The sequence below is a fragment of the Hibiscus syriacus genome, unplaced genomic scaffold, assembly GCF_006381635.1.
Source record: "Hibiscus syriacus cultivar Baekdansim isolate YM2019G1 unplaced genomic scaffold, ASM638163v2 tig00111550_pilon, whole genome shotgun sequence".
NCBI classification, from domain to species: domain Eukaryota; kingdom Viridiplantae; phylum Streptophyta; class Magnoliopsida; order Malvales; family Malvaceae; genus Hibiscus; species Hibiscus syriacus.
In genome coordinates, this window is record NW_024063118.1 from 196,883 (window position 1) to 212,884 (window position 16,002).

General features: G+C 36.6%; 4 protein-coding genes and 1 long non-coding RNA gene across 6 annotated transcripts; 2 read left to right on the forward strand and 3 right to left on the reverse strand.

The window, feature by feature from the left end:
* Window positions 1–721: 721 nt before the first annotated feature.
* On the reverse strand, window positions 722–1,820 carry LOC120164878 (VQ motif-containing protein 19-like). Its single transcript, XM_039174519.1, has one exon. The coding sequence runs from the start codon at window positions 1,613–1,615 to the stop codon at window positions 881–883; it is 735 nt and encodes a 244-aa protein (XP_039030450.1). The 5' UTR covers window positions 1,616–1,820; the 3' UTR covers window positions 722–880.
* A 1,906-nt stretch (window positions 1,821–3,726) lies between these two features.
* LOC120164889 (dynamin-related protein 5A-like) lies at window positions 3,727–7,720 on the reverse strand. The gene is made up of 8 exons (XM_039174525.1): window positions 7,361–7,720; window positions 6,665–6,856; window positions 6,348–6,554; window positions 5,612–6,040; window positions 5,072–5,299; window positions 4,794–4,989; window positions 4,033–4,720; window positions 3,727–3,950 (listed from the first exon to the last, which is right to left on the reverse strand). Exons 1-8 carry the CDS (start codon window positions 7,694–7,696, stop codon window positions 3,764–3,766), a joined length of 2,463 nt encoding a protein of 820 aa, XP_039030456.1. The 5' UTR covers window positions 7,697–7,720; the 3' UTR covers window positions 3,727–3,763.
* LOC120164890 lies at window positions 4,754–5,374 on the forward strand. The gene is made up of 2 exons (XR_005519768.1): window positions 4,754–4,973; window positions 5,245–5,374. It is a non-coding gene; the product is annotated as an uncharacterized LOC120164890 (long non-coding RNA).
* A 1,739-nt stretch (window positions 7,721–9,459) lies between the features above and the next one.
* Window positions 9,460–11,814, forward strand: LOC120164888 (G-type lectin S-receptor-like serine/threonine-protein kinase At2g19130). Its single transcript, XM_039174524.1, has one exon. The coding sequence runs from the start codon at window positions 9,460–9,462 to the stop codon at window positions 11,812–11,814; it is 2,355 nt and encodes a 784-aa protein (XP_039030455.1).
* Window positions 11,815–11,983: 169 nt separating this feature from the next.
* Window positions 11,984–15,773, reverse strand: LOC120164877 (proton pump-interactor 1-like). Of its 2 annotated transcripts, XM_039174518.1 has the most exons (8): window positions 15,608–15,773; window positions 14,662–15,020; window positions 14,196–14,378; window positions 13,918–14,097; window positions 13,610–13,804; window positions 13,260–13,358; window positions 12,653–13,162; window positions 11,984–12,565 (listed from the first exon to the last, which is right to left on the reverse strand). In XM_039174518.1, exons 2-8 carry the CDS (start codon window positions 15,001–15,003, stop codon window positions 12,224–12,226), a joined length of 1,851 nt encoding a protein of 616 aa, XP_039030449.1. In that variant the 5' UTR covers window positions 15,004–15,020; window positions 15,608–15,773; the 3' UTR covers window positions 11,984–12,223. The 2 variants fall into 2 exon arrangements, with proteins under 2 accessions (XP_039030449.1, XP_039030448.1); XM_039174517.1 differs by lacking the exon at window positions 15,608–15,773 and having other exon boundaries at window positions 14,662–15,030.
* Window positions 15,774–16,002: the final 229 nt, after the last annotated feature.

A 16,002-nucleotide genomic window follows, 5' to 3' on the forward strand; every position in this document is an offset into this window, starting at 1 on the left:
GTAATAGTTTCATTTCCAATACATATAAGTACATACACATATATATCATTTACTTGCCTTCCACTTAATATTTTGGTGTAGGAAAGTGAAAAGATTAAGAGGATCCAATGTTGTCACATCTTGTTTGATCTTTTTCTCCTTTGTTGTGGTGGGTCTTTTTTAATGATAGAAATGTTTGTCTGTCATAGTATTGTTGATTAAAAACTGCAAAGTTTTTAAGCTAATGAAAATGAAGAGTTTTTACAAAGACAAAGCACACTCCTACACAGTACAAACAAAATGCACCCAAAATATTTTTTCCAGTGAATTGGACTGGGAAACAGACATCCTTATAACACATTATGATGGTCCATTATTGAAACCAGCCAAAAAGTCTTAATTTCTGCAACTCAAACCCCACTCACTTCTTTTTTCCTGAGCAACAGAAAATGTCTTCTTCATCTTTCTGACCTTTTTGCTATATATAAAACTCAATTATCAGACAAAGAAATTGAACATTATTCTTAAAGAAACAGTGTTCTTATAACAACTATAATGTCTGTAATAATCCTATAGGGAGTAGAAGTTTTATTTGGCAGAAACGAGCTGCAAAAATTACATTAAAGCATATAACACAATGTCACAAGTCACAACAATAAAACAGATCAAAACTAAGGGATTAGTAGTAAATTTTATGGTTTCAAGTAGCAGGACAAAATCCAAGAGAAATGAAGAAAGAAGATGGTGAAAAGGAAGAGCTTTACCATAATCAAAGGGAGATCAAATCATACAATTTAAGACAGATTCTCGTAACTTCATTTTTTTTCCACTCAAATTCAGCCAAACCCTCTTGACAAACCACTCTCAAACTAACATAATCATTTTCTTCTTCATTGAATTCTTAAGAAGAGGAGCCTGAAACTCTTGGTGAAGTAACTGGGAACAGTGGCAAGAGCTGAGGCTCAGTGTCTCTAGGAGTCGACATAGGTGATGGATGCAAGTAAAAGCCTTTCTCCGCTATAGCTTTATCTTCCTCAGATGAATTACGTAAAGAAGGTGAAGACTTGTTAAAAGTGTCCTCATTTAATGGTGTAACCGGGCTAAGAGCAAGCTTCGGGAAGTCGAGCAAGCTCGGAGACAAGATCTCGACATTCCTCGGCGAATAAAAAGCACCACTACCGCCGCCGCCGCCGCCACTAGAAGGCAGGAAAGTGTTGATCATCATGAGGTTGTTCTTCAGGTTACTGTTCCTCCTCTCATAAAGCTTGAAATTTTGTTTCTTGGGTGAGTTCGTTTTCATGGGAGGGATAGGAAAATATGATTTTGCTGGCATTCCTTGATGATGGTGTTGGGGTTGTTGTTGTGTTGGAGGCTTCGGGGAAGCTTGTTTAGCAGTCTCCGATGAACCGGTGAGCATTTGGACAACCTGTTTGAAAGTGGTCGTGTCGGCTTGGACAAACGTTGTTGGGCAAGGGTTGGTCTCAGATCTGGAGATGGGGATTGGAGTTAAAGGTGGGGTGTTGGTTCCATTGTTGCTAAGTGGAGAGTTCAAAGGAGATGAAGAAGATGATGATGATGATGATGGGAAGTGCAAGCTCCAATTGTTCTCTTGAACTAACCTTGTTGAATTCTCCATCGATGGCTGTTTTGTCTCTCCCCTCAACACCCTGGAAGAGAAAATTTTCTTGGGGTTTGTTTGGTTGAGGAGAAAAAAAAAGGAAAGAGAAGAGCGAAAAACAAGGGTCGATTTGCTGTTGAGTATAAGAAAGGCTGCTTTGCTTGTTTACATGTACTTAAATTTTCGTGCTGTGACAATGGCGCATTTGCAGCAACAACTGGTTAGTAGTCTCCTCTTACTCTTTTTTTTTCCTAATAGAAATATTAAATAATTTATAGATTATTTTTTCTTTTGATTTTGAAAAAATTATTTAAATAAATAAATAATAAATAGATTTGTTGGGATTATTTAAAAGATAAGGATTTTTGGTAGAATATGGATTCTCATTTGGCCAACCTATGGCAAAGTGTTGGAAGATATGATATAATATATGAATATATTTGAGATATGAATAAAAGGATTGGAATATATATATATATATATATGGAATTGGGGCATTATTGACTAAATCTTGTCTTGATGGGATTGGAGATGATGGGAACTTTCCTTTTTCTTTTATTAAAATTGAAATGGTCAAATTTTGTACAAGGTCCTTCTACTATATGTTTTTATAGATTTAATTACTTTATTATAATGTTAATTTTCTTATTTAATATCTAAACATATAGAATTAACGAAAAAAAAGTATTGCAAGGTAGAATTAAAATTGATCAAATAATATTAAAGAGACCAAATTGATTAAAAATATAATATGAGGACATTCTATGAAATTTGACCAATTGTAATTGTTTTCATGACATGTATTACGCGGCTTACATTAGTCTCGTCGGCATTTTGGTGGGTGTGGGATGGCCAATAGATTGATTCAGTCAAATGTGCCATTTGAAGTTTCTTTTTTATATTAATTTATATTTCAATTAAATAAATTAATAGTTTTTATACACTCTCACTAAATATATTATTAAATAGCAATTTAGTTCGAATTAATTGCCATGAATTTATAAAAGTATATACTCATTCAAAGTCTAATATTTAAACAAGTTTACTTTTGTATGAATTTAATAAATTTGATCATTCAAATATTAGAAAAACGGAACAACATTAATCAAATATTTAAAAATTATAAAATAAACAAAATAGAACGTACACCGAAGAATGTCAAAATGGGTTTGATTTGTATAAATCAACGTTACAAAATAAGAGAAGAGATGGGATTAATTTCTTTATATATCTAAATAATGAACACACTTTACTGAGAAGAAATACTCTAAATAATACTGTTTTTTTGGTTTTCTTTTACTAAAGAATATCTCTTTAAATATATTTGTGGGTTGATTTAAAAACTTAATGGTGGTGGGTATATAAAATTATATTCATATTAAAAACTCATAAAAATAAAATAAAAAGAAAGAATCGAATTCTGATTATAATGGGAAAGATAAAATATGTAAGTATATTATGTGGGAGAGGGGGAATGGAGGGTAGGGGACCAAAGTTCCATTCCAAGAACACAGCACTGCTTCTTGGTGAAAAGGGCATCATATTCCTTTTCTTTTCAGAACCAAAATTATTATAGTCTTACAATGTGGAACACCTCAATTATGCAACCAAAAAGAACCTCTCATTTGATTAATTAAATATCGAATTGCTGACGTGTCACTTTAAAAAAAATCAATGTTGATGTAATATTATTTTATAGTGACATATCAACATCATCATTAAATTCCTAATAGCAAGATACCCAAATGAGACCTAAACTAAACGTTAAATATGATTTTAAAAAATAAAGCTTGGATACCAAATTTGAATAAAAATAATAGTTTAAGTACTAAACTTGTAGTTTTCCCTATTTTAATTAACCGTTGAAATTTGAGCCTCGGCGATCTCAATGGGCAACCCCACCATTTCCACCCTGTTTGAGTAAAAAGAAGAGAACTGTAAACAAGTGAACAAAGAGGATGACGATGATAATTGATGTGAGAGTAAAAATTTGTAAAACGAATTAAGTATTCAAATCAAATATTACGATGAAACAATCCAACTAAGGATAAAAAATGGTTGCCAGCAGTAAAAAAAATTCATATGAAGTGGTTTTTTTTTCTCACTTTGATTGGAACATTATGCTGGGATGGATGTATCCAGTTGGTAGTGTTGATGAATTCATCATCAGAGTGCTCGAGCAACATTTTTGAATTCATTTAAACAAGACTGAAGAATCTTCTGGCGTTTTTGAAGAGATTGTCGCTCCTTTTGCAGCACATCAATGGCGTCCAGAGCTATGAACATGTCCATGAACTTCTCATCACTCACAGCAAACAGGTCCAACCCCACGGCCAACACGAGCTTGTCCCGACTACATCCAAATATTCGTATTCGAGTTCATGTTATGTCACATATACGAATAAAATTATAAAGGAATAGATTAAAGAACTGACCATGGGGTCAAAAACCCGGAGTTCAGGGTCGATGTCACACTACGGTCGACGAGGACTTCACGTATCCGAGCAAAATGCTGCGCTGCTGATGAGCAGATTTCAGAGTAACTTGAACCTGTTCTGGTATCACCATTACCAAATAAAAGACTACCACCATTGTGAACTTTATCCAATTGATCATTATTTCTGTTGCCTGTCATTCGTGCTATGCGTTTCCTCGGTCCGACCTCGATGCCATTCCCGAGCTCCTTCTTGACTCTGGCGTATACCACATCACATGGCTGGTCAGGAGATGGGGTCTCAGGCACTGTCATTTGGTTTTCTTGGTGAGCTTCTCTAGCTTCTTGGCCTTTTCCTGGCGTGGTCTGCTTTGCATTGCTTTCGGGAGGTATGTTCTCCTGATCGTTTGTCTTATCACGCGTTAATTGGCCGCCATCGGATAGCTCAAGGCAAAAGGAAGCAGCCGAAGCTCGGTTATATATGTGGTATGAGCTTGCACTCGAGCCGAAGACACCGTGAAAATCATTCTCATAACAGACCTGAGAATATGGACTTGTGACTGAATCAAGATGATGCCTAACTAGTTGCTTGCACTGTTTAGCCAAATCTTTTATAAAGCGATTGTATGCATGCCTTAAAGCGGCATGGAACCCGACATACCCATCCCAGTTTCCAGTATTCTTCCCATCTGTGCAAATTAATAGAAATTAATAGGTAAATGATGGCTAAAGAGTTCAGTCAGTGATGGGGAAATGACTTACATTCCGATTCGCGGCAGCGGTTCCTCTCTAGAGCAATATTGAAAAGATTGCCTAAAACGAAGGCGAGGCGATCGCAAGCGGTATCAAGGAGAGGAGCGAGCCATGACCGTGCGGCAGTACGAGCTATTTCTGCAGCAGCCTCTGTTACTCCTCTACTCCCACCTCGGCCAGCATGTGCAAGTAAGATATTTGCAACCTGTTTCAGGGGAATATATCTATTTACTTATGCTCAAACAGGATACTATTGGGGCAAAAATTTCAAAGTTCGGGATATCTACCTTCTCTCTTGATACTGGGGGACACTCAATGGAATATGCAGCGCAGCGGAATTCATGCATAACTCGTTCAAAAGCAGCTCCACCGTAGAGACGAAGAACAGCATTAGCAGGTTTTATATCAACAGTAACACCTGGCCAACTCGTTAACTCGCTCTCGGATCTTTCCTCCTCAGTTGTTTTTCCCCAGTGCTCTGGGGAAGGATCAGCTGCTCCATCAATCAAAACCCCCTTAAGCAACGTAAGGGTGTGATCAGTTTCTTGTAGTTCAACCAAAAGTTTTATGGAAAAAACAACAGTTCAATTAAGAGCTCCAATTCAACATGGTGAATTCAGGTCGTGAAACTGGTATATGCTATAAGCTCAAGATGTTGGAAAATATGATTCCACCACAAAAGTTTCAACGATATTGAGAGTGGTCCAATTTGGTAAATAATTATACATTACCATAAGGGCAAATGGTTTTCTAAATTAGCTAAATCTAACATGATGAGACTGTTTTAACTGAACCAAATGAAAACCTGCATGAGAGAAACGCCTCACCACATGATTGCAGATATAAGCTGCGTGCATCATGGCTGATTTTCGAAGATGAGAAACATCAGAAGTTGCTTGTATTTTGGAGTCCATTCTTGCAAGCTCTATGTTAACTTCACTGCAGCGCTGCTCGAGCAATGCCAGCGTTGCCGGAGCAGCTTCTTTGTATCTCTTTTGAAGTTCTGATTCTAAATACTCCCTCAAAGAACTGAAACCGATATAGGGCTTGAACTTTTCTTCATCATAACCTCCCTTGATTCCATCGTTCAGGTGTCGTAAAACTTCAGAATCTACTTGGGATATTTGCCTTCGAAATTCATCATTCGAGACGGTGTTTCTTTCTTTCGGCAGTGCTACAAAAAATGGCCGAGTATTTTCTCCAAGATATCCACTTGCACTCAAATAACGATCCACTTCCCATCTGTCGCTAAACTCCTGCATTAATTGAATTGTCGCGATCACATTGCACACAATTTCAGATACACAACCAAGTTACAACACAGAGAAACACCATATCAAGCAACAGGCAAGGCTTATACTTTCAGTGCCTATTATGTATATAGACAGTCAGACACCTAATATTTTTGGGTCCCCGAGGTTTAATTTCTCCTTAAACCAAGCTCAGAAAAAATCCTCGGCGGGTTGCCACAATATGTAATACATCAGTGTAGTGTGAATGTATCAGCTCAATGTTAGATCTCATAGATGACAAAGCCAAATAAGGAGAGCAAAAAATATGTACCTTGAGTCTATTATCGAACTTGGAGACTACAACTATTGTTCTTCTAAAGGTTGGATCGATTTCACGAATTGAATCTAACCACAATGATGAGCACCACTCCACGCTACTCTGCTGAAGGAACAACAGAATACGATGGGGAGGACTCGCTAATGACTTCACCATTGAAAGAATTTCATCTGGTGTGTTCTCTGGTTCTCCCTTCTTTGCCTGCCAACAAATTTCCAACCACAAGTTTTGATTCATAAATGAACCATTTTGTTTCAAGATTTCGACCAATTTGCTCAGATTTTTTTTTCTCAAATGAAGAAACAACGTACCTTAAGAACAAATCCTGGAGTATCAATGATGGTGAGGTTTGGGCAATGTGCAAATTCAGCTCTCATTACGATTGGCTTAGGAGAAACTGAAGTTTTAGTTTTTTTCAAAAGTACCTCGGTTCTTGATTTTATAATATCTGCAATTTCTGATGCTGAAACAACTGGACTTCCATATTCTTCAGAATCTTCTTCCTGTTTTCAATAGACAAAATCAATGAAAAAAAAGATAAAACATCACAGGAGAAACATGGCAGGATGTAGAAATGGAGCATTTATTAATGAAGAACACCCATATCCTAAACAAAAAAGGAAAAAATGCTAGCAAAATAGTTAAAGCCAAAAATCAAGATTATCGTCATCCAAAACCTAATAAATCCTTCGCAAATTTCTACATTGTGGATACTTTCGCTGCTCGATCATAAAAAAATTGTTGTAATATTCAACTCTTTAACAAAAATATTTAACAAATTATTCTGTCTAAATTCTATCATAAAGAAAAAGTTTATGTTATTCAATCAGGTTCCTCAAAATTTCAGTGTTTCCTTTTGATTAAACAATGTTGAAGTTCTTCTAACCAGAATTAAATAAACAGGGGTAAAAACTTGATTTAACTAATAATTACATGAAATCCAAAAAGCTCCTTTAAACCCATCAAAAAAGAATCCAAATTCACAAATATATAAGAACAAAAGCCACCTGGAAGCGACAACGAGGCTCAAGAGCAGAAGGGTCATGAACCATCTGCAAAATGAGAGGCCGACGAGTGCCCATCTCGACCTCACGCACATTGAAACGAAACCCCAACAAAGCTTCAAGGAGAGAGCTTTTCCCATCAGATTGGCCACCTAGCGCCACGATCTCCGGGACAGGAAGCTTCTCACCAAAGGCCACCGCAGCAGCTTGGAGGCGGTTGTAGGCCTCGAAACGGGACAGAGAAGAAGAAACGTAGGAAGCGTCACGTGTTTCGTGAAGATGAGAGTGAGATCTTTTGGATTTTCCCGATGGGGTTTTCGTCGGCGTCGGCGTCGCCATCGCCGTTGAGGAGAGAAAGGAGGAATGCGACGCTATTGGAATTTTGAATTAGAATTTCCGAGGGAAACAAATACGTTCAAAGACTGTTTGAGCCGGCGATACGTCAATGGGCTTGGGCCTTGGTGTGGTACCAATTTTTATTTTTATTCTTTAAATTTGATTTATTAATTCCGTATTTAAAAAGAAACGTATTAAATTTAAATCGATATTTAATACTGAAACCAACGATGAAACCGATAGGAGGATCTAATTAAAACAATTCCATAAATTAATTAGTACATATTAAACAATATGAAATTAAGAGATTAATTTTAAATTTGACCCATATCTTGAGCATGTCTATTTAATTAAAACTATTAAAAACAATGAGCAATTTATTAAAAAGACTTAATTGAAAAATAAGTTTATAAATTATATCTTGTATCTATCTTATATGTTTGAACTTTTTAAGTCAATTTAAATTTGATCTCACAATTTAAGGATGTCTACCGTAATTAACCATTTTAATGATTATGAACTTCTTATGTAAAAGTGATGAAATAGACATAAACTTTGTTTTCCGACCATTAATTTTAATTTGAAATTTTCAAGCAACCTTATCTTGTAATTAAATGAAAATAATGTCGTCCAGTGGAAGACTTGGTCCTTTGAATTATGGACTAATTTAAAACCATTTTTTTAAATTTTTTTAAAATTTAAATTTAAATTCTAAAATATATTATCGCTTTGTTAGTATCTGTAATGGTTATTAACATGATAATCCATGTATGCTATCATATTAATTTTTATATTTCGTATCTTTAAAATATTTTTTTATGAATCTAAAATTATTTATTGAGTTAACAAATAAAATAAATAGTATGAAGTATATACAAACTGTCATAGGAATTGTTAAATTCAAATTTAATATTTTAATTAATTTTTTTAAATAAACTAAAGTTGTCTACTTTTTTTAAGATTAAGCACTAAATTTAATTTAAAATGTTAAAAATTAAATTAATAAAATGGATAGATAGTAAAAATTAAATTTATTACTATCATTTAAAAAAAAAAAGTTGATGAGACAAGTCGACACAAAAATTGACTCTTAGTCAATTTCTTTACTGCTTTTTTTTTTTTTTTGAAAAGGAATTTTTTTTGACTGCTTTCTTATAAAACATTCAATAATAATAATAATAAAAGACCAAAAATGTAATTTTCAAAGGGACCCCTTTGCACTCATTTGAATACGTCTTTAATTTTTTTTTGGGTAAATTACACGCTTACTCATTAATTTACTTTCTCCTATTTCACTCATCGTACTTTTAATTTTTTTAATTTACTCACTGAACTTTAAAAATTAAACTTTTTTTTGTCACTCGACCGTTAAATTTCTAATGAAGTTAAATTAAAATTGAAAAAAAATAAAAATATAGTGAGTGAAATAAGAGAGAGGGTAAAGTCGATGAGTAAACGTGTTGCATATTTTATTATTAAAATAAGACACGTAAGTACCTCGTTATTGAGTAAACGGTCGAGTGATAAAAAAAATTAATGTCTAAAGTTTAGTGAGCAAATTGAAAAATTGAAAGTATAGTGAATGAAATAGGAGAGAGAGTAAAGTTTAGTGAGTAAAAATGTAATTTACCCTTTTTCTATTGAAAGCATCCAAAAACGTGTTTTGAGCTTTGGGAAATAAGGTTTAAAAAGTGCTTTCTTTTGATGAAACGAAAGATAAACAAATCGACTCAAAAACACAAACAAATCCGTCCAAAATTTCTCCTATGGGAAACAGAACAAAGCTTTTGCTTACTCTCCATGTTCTCATCGTTTACTTCCTATCATTTGAAAGCTATGTCTCCATTAAAATGGATACCAACGCCATGCATCCAGGCCAATCGCTCTCTGGTAACCAAACTTTGACCTCTAGCAATGGAAGGTTTGAACTTGGTTTCTTCAAGCCAGGTAACTCCACAGGCCACTATGTAGGAATCTGGTACACCCTATCAGTTGATGTTGTGGTGTGGGTGGCTAACAGAGATGCACCACTCTACGATCCTTTCGGTTCGAGACTCGAGCTCACCGAAACGGGTAGACTTGTTCTTTACAATCAATCTGAAATCCCAGTTTGGTCATCATCAAACACCGTGTATGATTCCGTTGTTGCTGTTCTTGAGGATACTGGGAATCTTGTTTTGAGAAATGGTTCGACTTCGAGTTCGAGCTCTTTGGTTATAGTATGGGAAAGCTTTGATCATCCCACTGATACATGGTTGCCTGGTGCCAAGCTTGGAGGAAGCAAGATGAACAGGAAAGGGCAAAGGCAAAGCTATGTTTCTTGGAGCAGTTGGAATGATCCTTCGCCTGGACCGTTTTCCCTGGTGCTCGACGCAGATGGAACCCCGGCGTATCATGTACTCAAAAATCGGCATAGGCACTGGACTTGTGGGAGTTGGCTTGAGAGAATTTCCTCGTTTAGTACTGATATAGTGGCTGACAAGTATACCAACATGGACTATGTATCGAATAAGGAAGAGAACTACTATAACTACTCGATCACCAGCCCCTCGATTCCTGTTCGATTTAAGATTGATGTATCAGGGAAAGTGCAGAAACTCGTATGGAAAGATGATTCTCAGAAATGGGAAACTATTTGGGAAAAACCAAAGGAAGATTGTGAAATATTTGATTTCTGTGGAGCAAATGGTGCTTGCAATCAGTTTGTTTTGCCTCATTGTAGATGCTTGGATGGTTTTGAACCTAAAGTTCCTGCAGAATGGAATCGGGGAAATTATACAAATGGTTGTCGTAGAAGATCTCGGTTGCGGTGCGGTAATGATGCAAAACATGGCTTCCGAGTGATTCAAAACATATTATTACCGGCATATGAAGTGTCATTAACAAATGATAAGAGCTTGGAAGAGTGTAAATCAGCCTGCTTAAGAAACTGCACTTGTATTGCATACACGATTGGATATGATGGTAATTGCTCCATATGGCGAGAAGATTTGGTGACCATCCGGTACCTGTCATATGGTGACAATCTCGGAAAAGATCTATATCTCCGGCTTCCAGAAGCTGGCGGAGATAAACCGAGGATAAGAATCAAGCGGTTCACTATTAGTGCAGCTGCAGCAACTGTGATTTTGATTGGTATCTTGGGACTCCTAGTTTCAACACGCAGGATGACAAGTTACTCAGATGCTAAAGCAACTGATGATGTTCTGGTTATCTTTAAGTTCGGTGACTTAAAGAGTGCGACGAAGAATTTTTCCGAAAAATTAGGTGAAGGTGGTTTTGGTTCTGTTTTTAAAGGAATGCTTCCGAATTCGGATGCCATAGCTGTCAAGTGTCTCAAATTTCAAGACGAAGAAGAAAAGCAGTTCCGCGCTGAAGTGAGCACCATAGGGACAATTCATCATGTTAATCTCGTGCGCCTTCTCGGGTTTTGCCTGAAGGGGATGAAGAGGTTTCTAGTATATGATTACATGCCAAATGGTTCCTTGGACAGTCATCTGTTTTATAAGGACTCGAAGATCCTAGACTGGAAAACAAGGCATCATATCGCACTGGGAATAGCTCGAGGATTAGCCTATCTCCACGAGGAGTGCAGAGTACGCATCATACACTGCGATATCAAGCCCGAGAACATTCTTCTTGACTCGGACTATAATCCTCTGCTTTCAGACTTCGGACTATCAAAGCTGTTCGGTAGGGATTTCAGCCGTGTCTTGACTTCAATGAAAGGAACAAGAGGTTACCTTGCGCCGGAAATGATTTCAGGTGAACCCATTACTCCTAAATCTGATGTTTATAGCTATGGAATGCTGCTTTTGGAGATTATATCAGGAAGGAGAAACTGGGAGACAGCAGATGATAAGAACGACAATTACTTCCCAGCTCGTGCCGCAATCTGTTTAAGCAACGGAGGGGATGTACTAAGTTTGTTGGATCCCAAGTTGCAGGGGGGTGCAAATGCAAAACAAGTCATCAGAGCCTGTAGAGTTGCATGCTGGTGCATTCAAGATGAAGAGCAAAATAGGCCATCCATGGCGCAAGTTGTTCAGGTTCTTGAAGGAGTCCAAGAGATCAATATCCCACCAATTCCCTGGTTTATCCAAACCATCATAAGCTGTTAAAAGGGTTTCCGAGTTGTCTTCGACAAATGAGAAGCATTCTACTAGTAGTTCAGTATCTCCAGATTTCTTATGAGATGAATATTTGTTTGTATAATGCATCATACTTGTTGAGTAATTGTTACTTTGTTGAACAAATATGGAAATGCTATAAGAACAGGAATTGTCTGTAAAGGATTCTGATGACATTCTCAAATTAATGGAAGACAATTTAAAAAATACAACCAATTAAACCAGAATTACTAAGTTTTGGCTTCAGAAAGCATTCAAACTGAACTACCAGCAACATTATGAGTTTTCTTAGAGCATCCTTCATGGATGCAAAGAACAGAATTAACTACCTTTTGCCGCTATGGACCTAGCTACTAGCAATGTCAATAAAAAACTCTTGGTTTCATTCAAGTTTACTTCTTCAGACAAGATAATAGTAGTAATTCAATGCCAGAAGTATCAGCACAGCCAGCGCAGCAGGAGCTGCCCACGTCCAGTAGTTGGTCGACTTCTTGCGTCTCAGGATGGCTCTTGGAAGTGCCTCGGGTCCTTTAGTTCGATTTCTGTACCGAACTGTATTCTCCTTTTTCGCCTTGTCCTTCACTGAAACAGGAGCAGGAACAGGTGCATCAGCATTAACACCGACCTTCTCAGATTCTGAAGCCTCAGTCTCAGCCTCAGCCTCAGGTTCAGTTGGTTCCTCGGGATTGACAGCACTTGAAGATGCTGCTGCTGCCTTCTTCCTTGCTTTCTTCTCACGCTCCTGAAAGAAAATAACCTTGCAAGATTTCAGTTTTAACCCACACTACTTATCAGAAGCAAAACAAGAGAAAGAGAAGCAAATAATTTCCTTGAGCTTCTTTTCAGCCTCCTTTTGAGCTCTTATAGCTGTTTTGGCAGCTGCTTTTTCAGCCATCTTCTTCTTCCTTTCTAAAGCTTGTTTTGCTTTTGAAATTTCCTCTTCTCTCTTCTTCTCTTTCAGTTTTTCAGCATCAGTTTTGGTGCTTGCGGATGTGTCCTCCGACTTGCCCGATCCAGAGATCTCCTTCTCTGCTACGACATTCTCTGGAGAGGATTTTGACTCCATTACTTTGGTCTCAGCTTCTTTCTGGACCTTTTTTTTAGTACCTGGTTGAGGAGCGGACTTGGCTTCTTCCTTTGGTTGTCTCGAACTAGGTCTCAGAATTGTTTCAGTTTGCGTAGGTACCGGTACCTCTGCTGCAACCAGTGGTTTCTCATCAGGATTCCTTATCCGGCCATCTCGGCTCAATTGCCGACTGTCCAAGGATGTCAGAATTCGTTTCTCATAATCATCCCTGAAGGCTTTGTCACCATTCCAGAGAGCCATAAACTTCTCAGCCTAAAACCAGTACAGAAGATAAGTGACCGATCGAGTATGAAACACACGAGATTCTCTAAACGTAACAATAATCTGCACTTCTGCAGTCTCAACAAACCTCAACAGCTGCAAGCTCCTCAAGTGCCTTCATATCTTTCTTGGCAGCAACGATTTTGGCCTTGTTTAAGAGTGAACGGCTCTGGAAAAAGTACATATTCTGAAATTTTGAAAGAAAATAGTAATTAAAACTAGTCCATCCATAGAAATAGCATTCGCGAATCACGATGAAGCATGAAAGTTGACTATGCATATTGGCAAAACGACATAAAAATTTAACTAAATAAATGGTTTTACTCGAACGATGTCAAAATTCCATGAAGATCTTCAAGCACAAATGAATGTTCGGATATGGTCATGTGTGCATATGAAACAGAAATTTTAAAGCTAAAAAGCTAAGAAAAGACTTACCTCTTCATCGCGTTGTTTCCTCAGTTCCTGAATGGTTTCATAAGCTTTGTCCCTCTTCTCGGTCACATCTTTCAGCTCCTCCTGTAAAATGTTGATTCTCTTCTCTATTGCATTCAATTTATCTTTAATCAGCTTCTTCTTGGACTGGACTGCATGCTGCTCCTTCCTTACTCGATTCAAATCCACTCCCATAAGCTACAATAAAACAAATATAGCAAGTTTATTATTGTAAAACAATGAAGGTCTTATTAATACAGGAGGGAAGTGGGAAAGAAAACTTCAAGAGATGCAAAACGGAAGTTTCTTACTTTAACCTGATCCTGAATGGCTTCTTTCTGACCCATCGAATCCTGAATCTTTGTTCTCATTGCCGCATTAGCGAGGACCGTTTCCCTGGTTCCCTCTAGTCGTTTGATTTCTCTAAGAAGTTGCTTCTCCTCAGCCAATGGGATGCTTTCATGCTGAATGCGATATTGCAAGCAATGGATCTGTGGTTTACCAATTCCATTAAGTGATTAAAACAGCAAAGGATTAAATGTGGCAGAAAACAATCGAAAAATTCTCGAAACAGTTAGGAGTAACTTACAACACCATTTAGCTCTTCCTCAGATGAGAATAGACCACCAAAAGCATAGTTATTGGTGCGTAGCTTGCCTAAAGCCTGCTGCAATGGTTCTATTTCCTTCTTTTTCTCTCCTAAAATCTCCTTAAATTGGTCAAAATCAACATTCAAGGCTCTCACTTGAGAAAGTAACTCTGCTCGATCCAACTGAAGACATAAAGATAATGCTTTTAAAAACTAAACGGGATTAGGCAAAAACTGGCATCATAATCGTTGCTACATGCTCACACGCGTCAATTTCCATCATTTATAACTAAAATCACACCCGATCGCATTCAACACAAGTTCGAAAGACTCGTCACAGCAATAATGTCAACTAAACTATAGGAATCAATTAAAAGCCAAACAGGACATGACAAATAAATACCTTATATAAAAACAAAAACGAACGGTTAATCAAGCCATGCGAAATTAATAGCTTTTCACTCACCCTCTGAGCTTTTAATTCATCTGTAATCTTGAACCTGGTTCTATTCCACTTTTGTAGCTCTTTATCAGCCTGATCGATTTTGGCTTTTATCACCGGATCGTCATAAAGGCGATACCTGACAAAATAAAATGAGTGAATCTGTTTAGCTGCAGGCCATTCATCAACTGCATCCGTTGGGATGTTGGCATTCGATGCATTTATCCCGTCTCCCTTATCCGATTCCTTGGCACTGGAAACAACTTTAATGGCCTCATTATGAACAGGATCCTTGTTCAGTTTCCCATTTTCCTTATCAAGTAAAAATGATTTGTCTACTTCAGCTGCTCCAGCTACTTGCGCCATGTTTGATCCCACAATCTCTACATTCATTAATCGCAAAAAAATTATTAGCCTAACAAAGATTACAATACCACATTATACAAACAAAATATAAATACCGTTTCATTTTTGAAAAAAAGAAAAAGAAAAGATCATTACAAAGCAACTCGTTTTGTTAAATGCTAACATACAAATAAATAAACAAACAAAATTTCAAGGATTAACAATAGCATTTGAAATAAACCTATCTAAAGCCATTTCTTTAGCTAGCTTTTTCATTAATCAAATCAAAAGAGTTAGCAAACGGAGAAATTTAAAACAAAATATTCTACATGAGATCTTTAAAGTTTAAACAAACATCAAACTAATATAAATGATTGATCTGGTATAATAGAAGAATGCAAAGACATGTTCCAGATAAAAAAAAAAAGACAATCAAATCGTTGGTAACATGCCATAACACAAGATCAAACCATTATCTATCAATAAAACTAACATGCAAAATTATATGATATTTTTTCAAAAATGAAAAAGAAAACCCAGAATATTGAATTGTGGATGAGAAAGGAAAACAAACAAAAACCCAGATAGGAAAACATAAAAAAAAAAAAAAAACTTATATGATTACCCCTTTGGAGAGATGACAAAGAGAGAAGAAAAGGCCTTCTAGAGGAAATAAAGAGATAAAAGAGATTAAGATCTCAGTCTCTCTCTGTCCCGGAATTCTCTTGTTGTTTACCAGAGATAAATAGGAGAGGGGAGCACAAGAAATGTAACAGATTTTAGCTTTATATCAGTGCATGGAGGGAGAGAGAGAGAGAGATTGAAGGTGGGAAATGGATTTTTTTTAAGTGAAACAAAAAATAATCCTTTTCTTCTTCTTTTTATCAGTTCTAAAAAACAGTGGGCTAACGTTTTTTTATGCCAATGCTGGCAGTTACAAAAGCATTATGGTTCCTTCTGCTGTTTTAGGGATTTTCAACTTTAGATAATAATTTTAAAATTTGTAAATATTAATATATT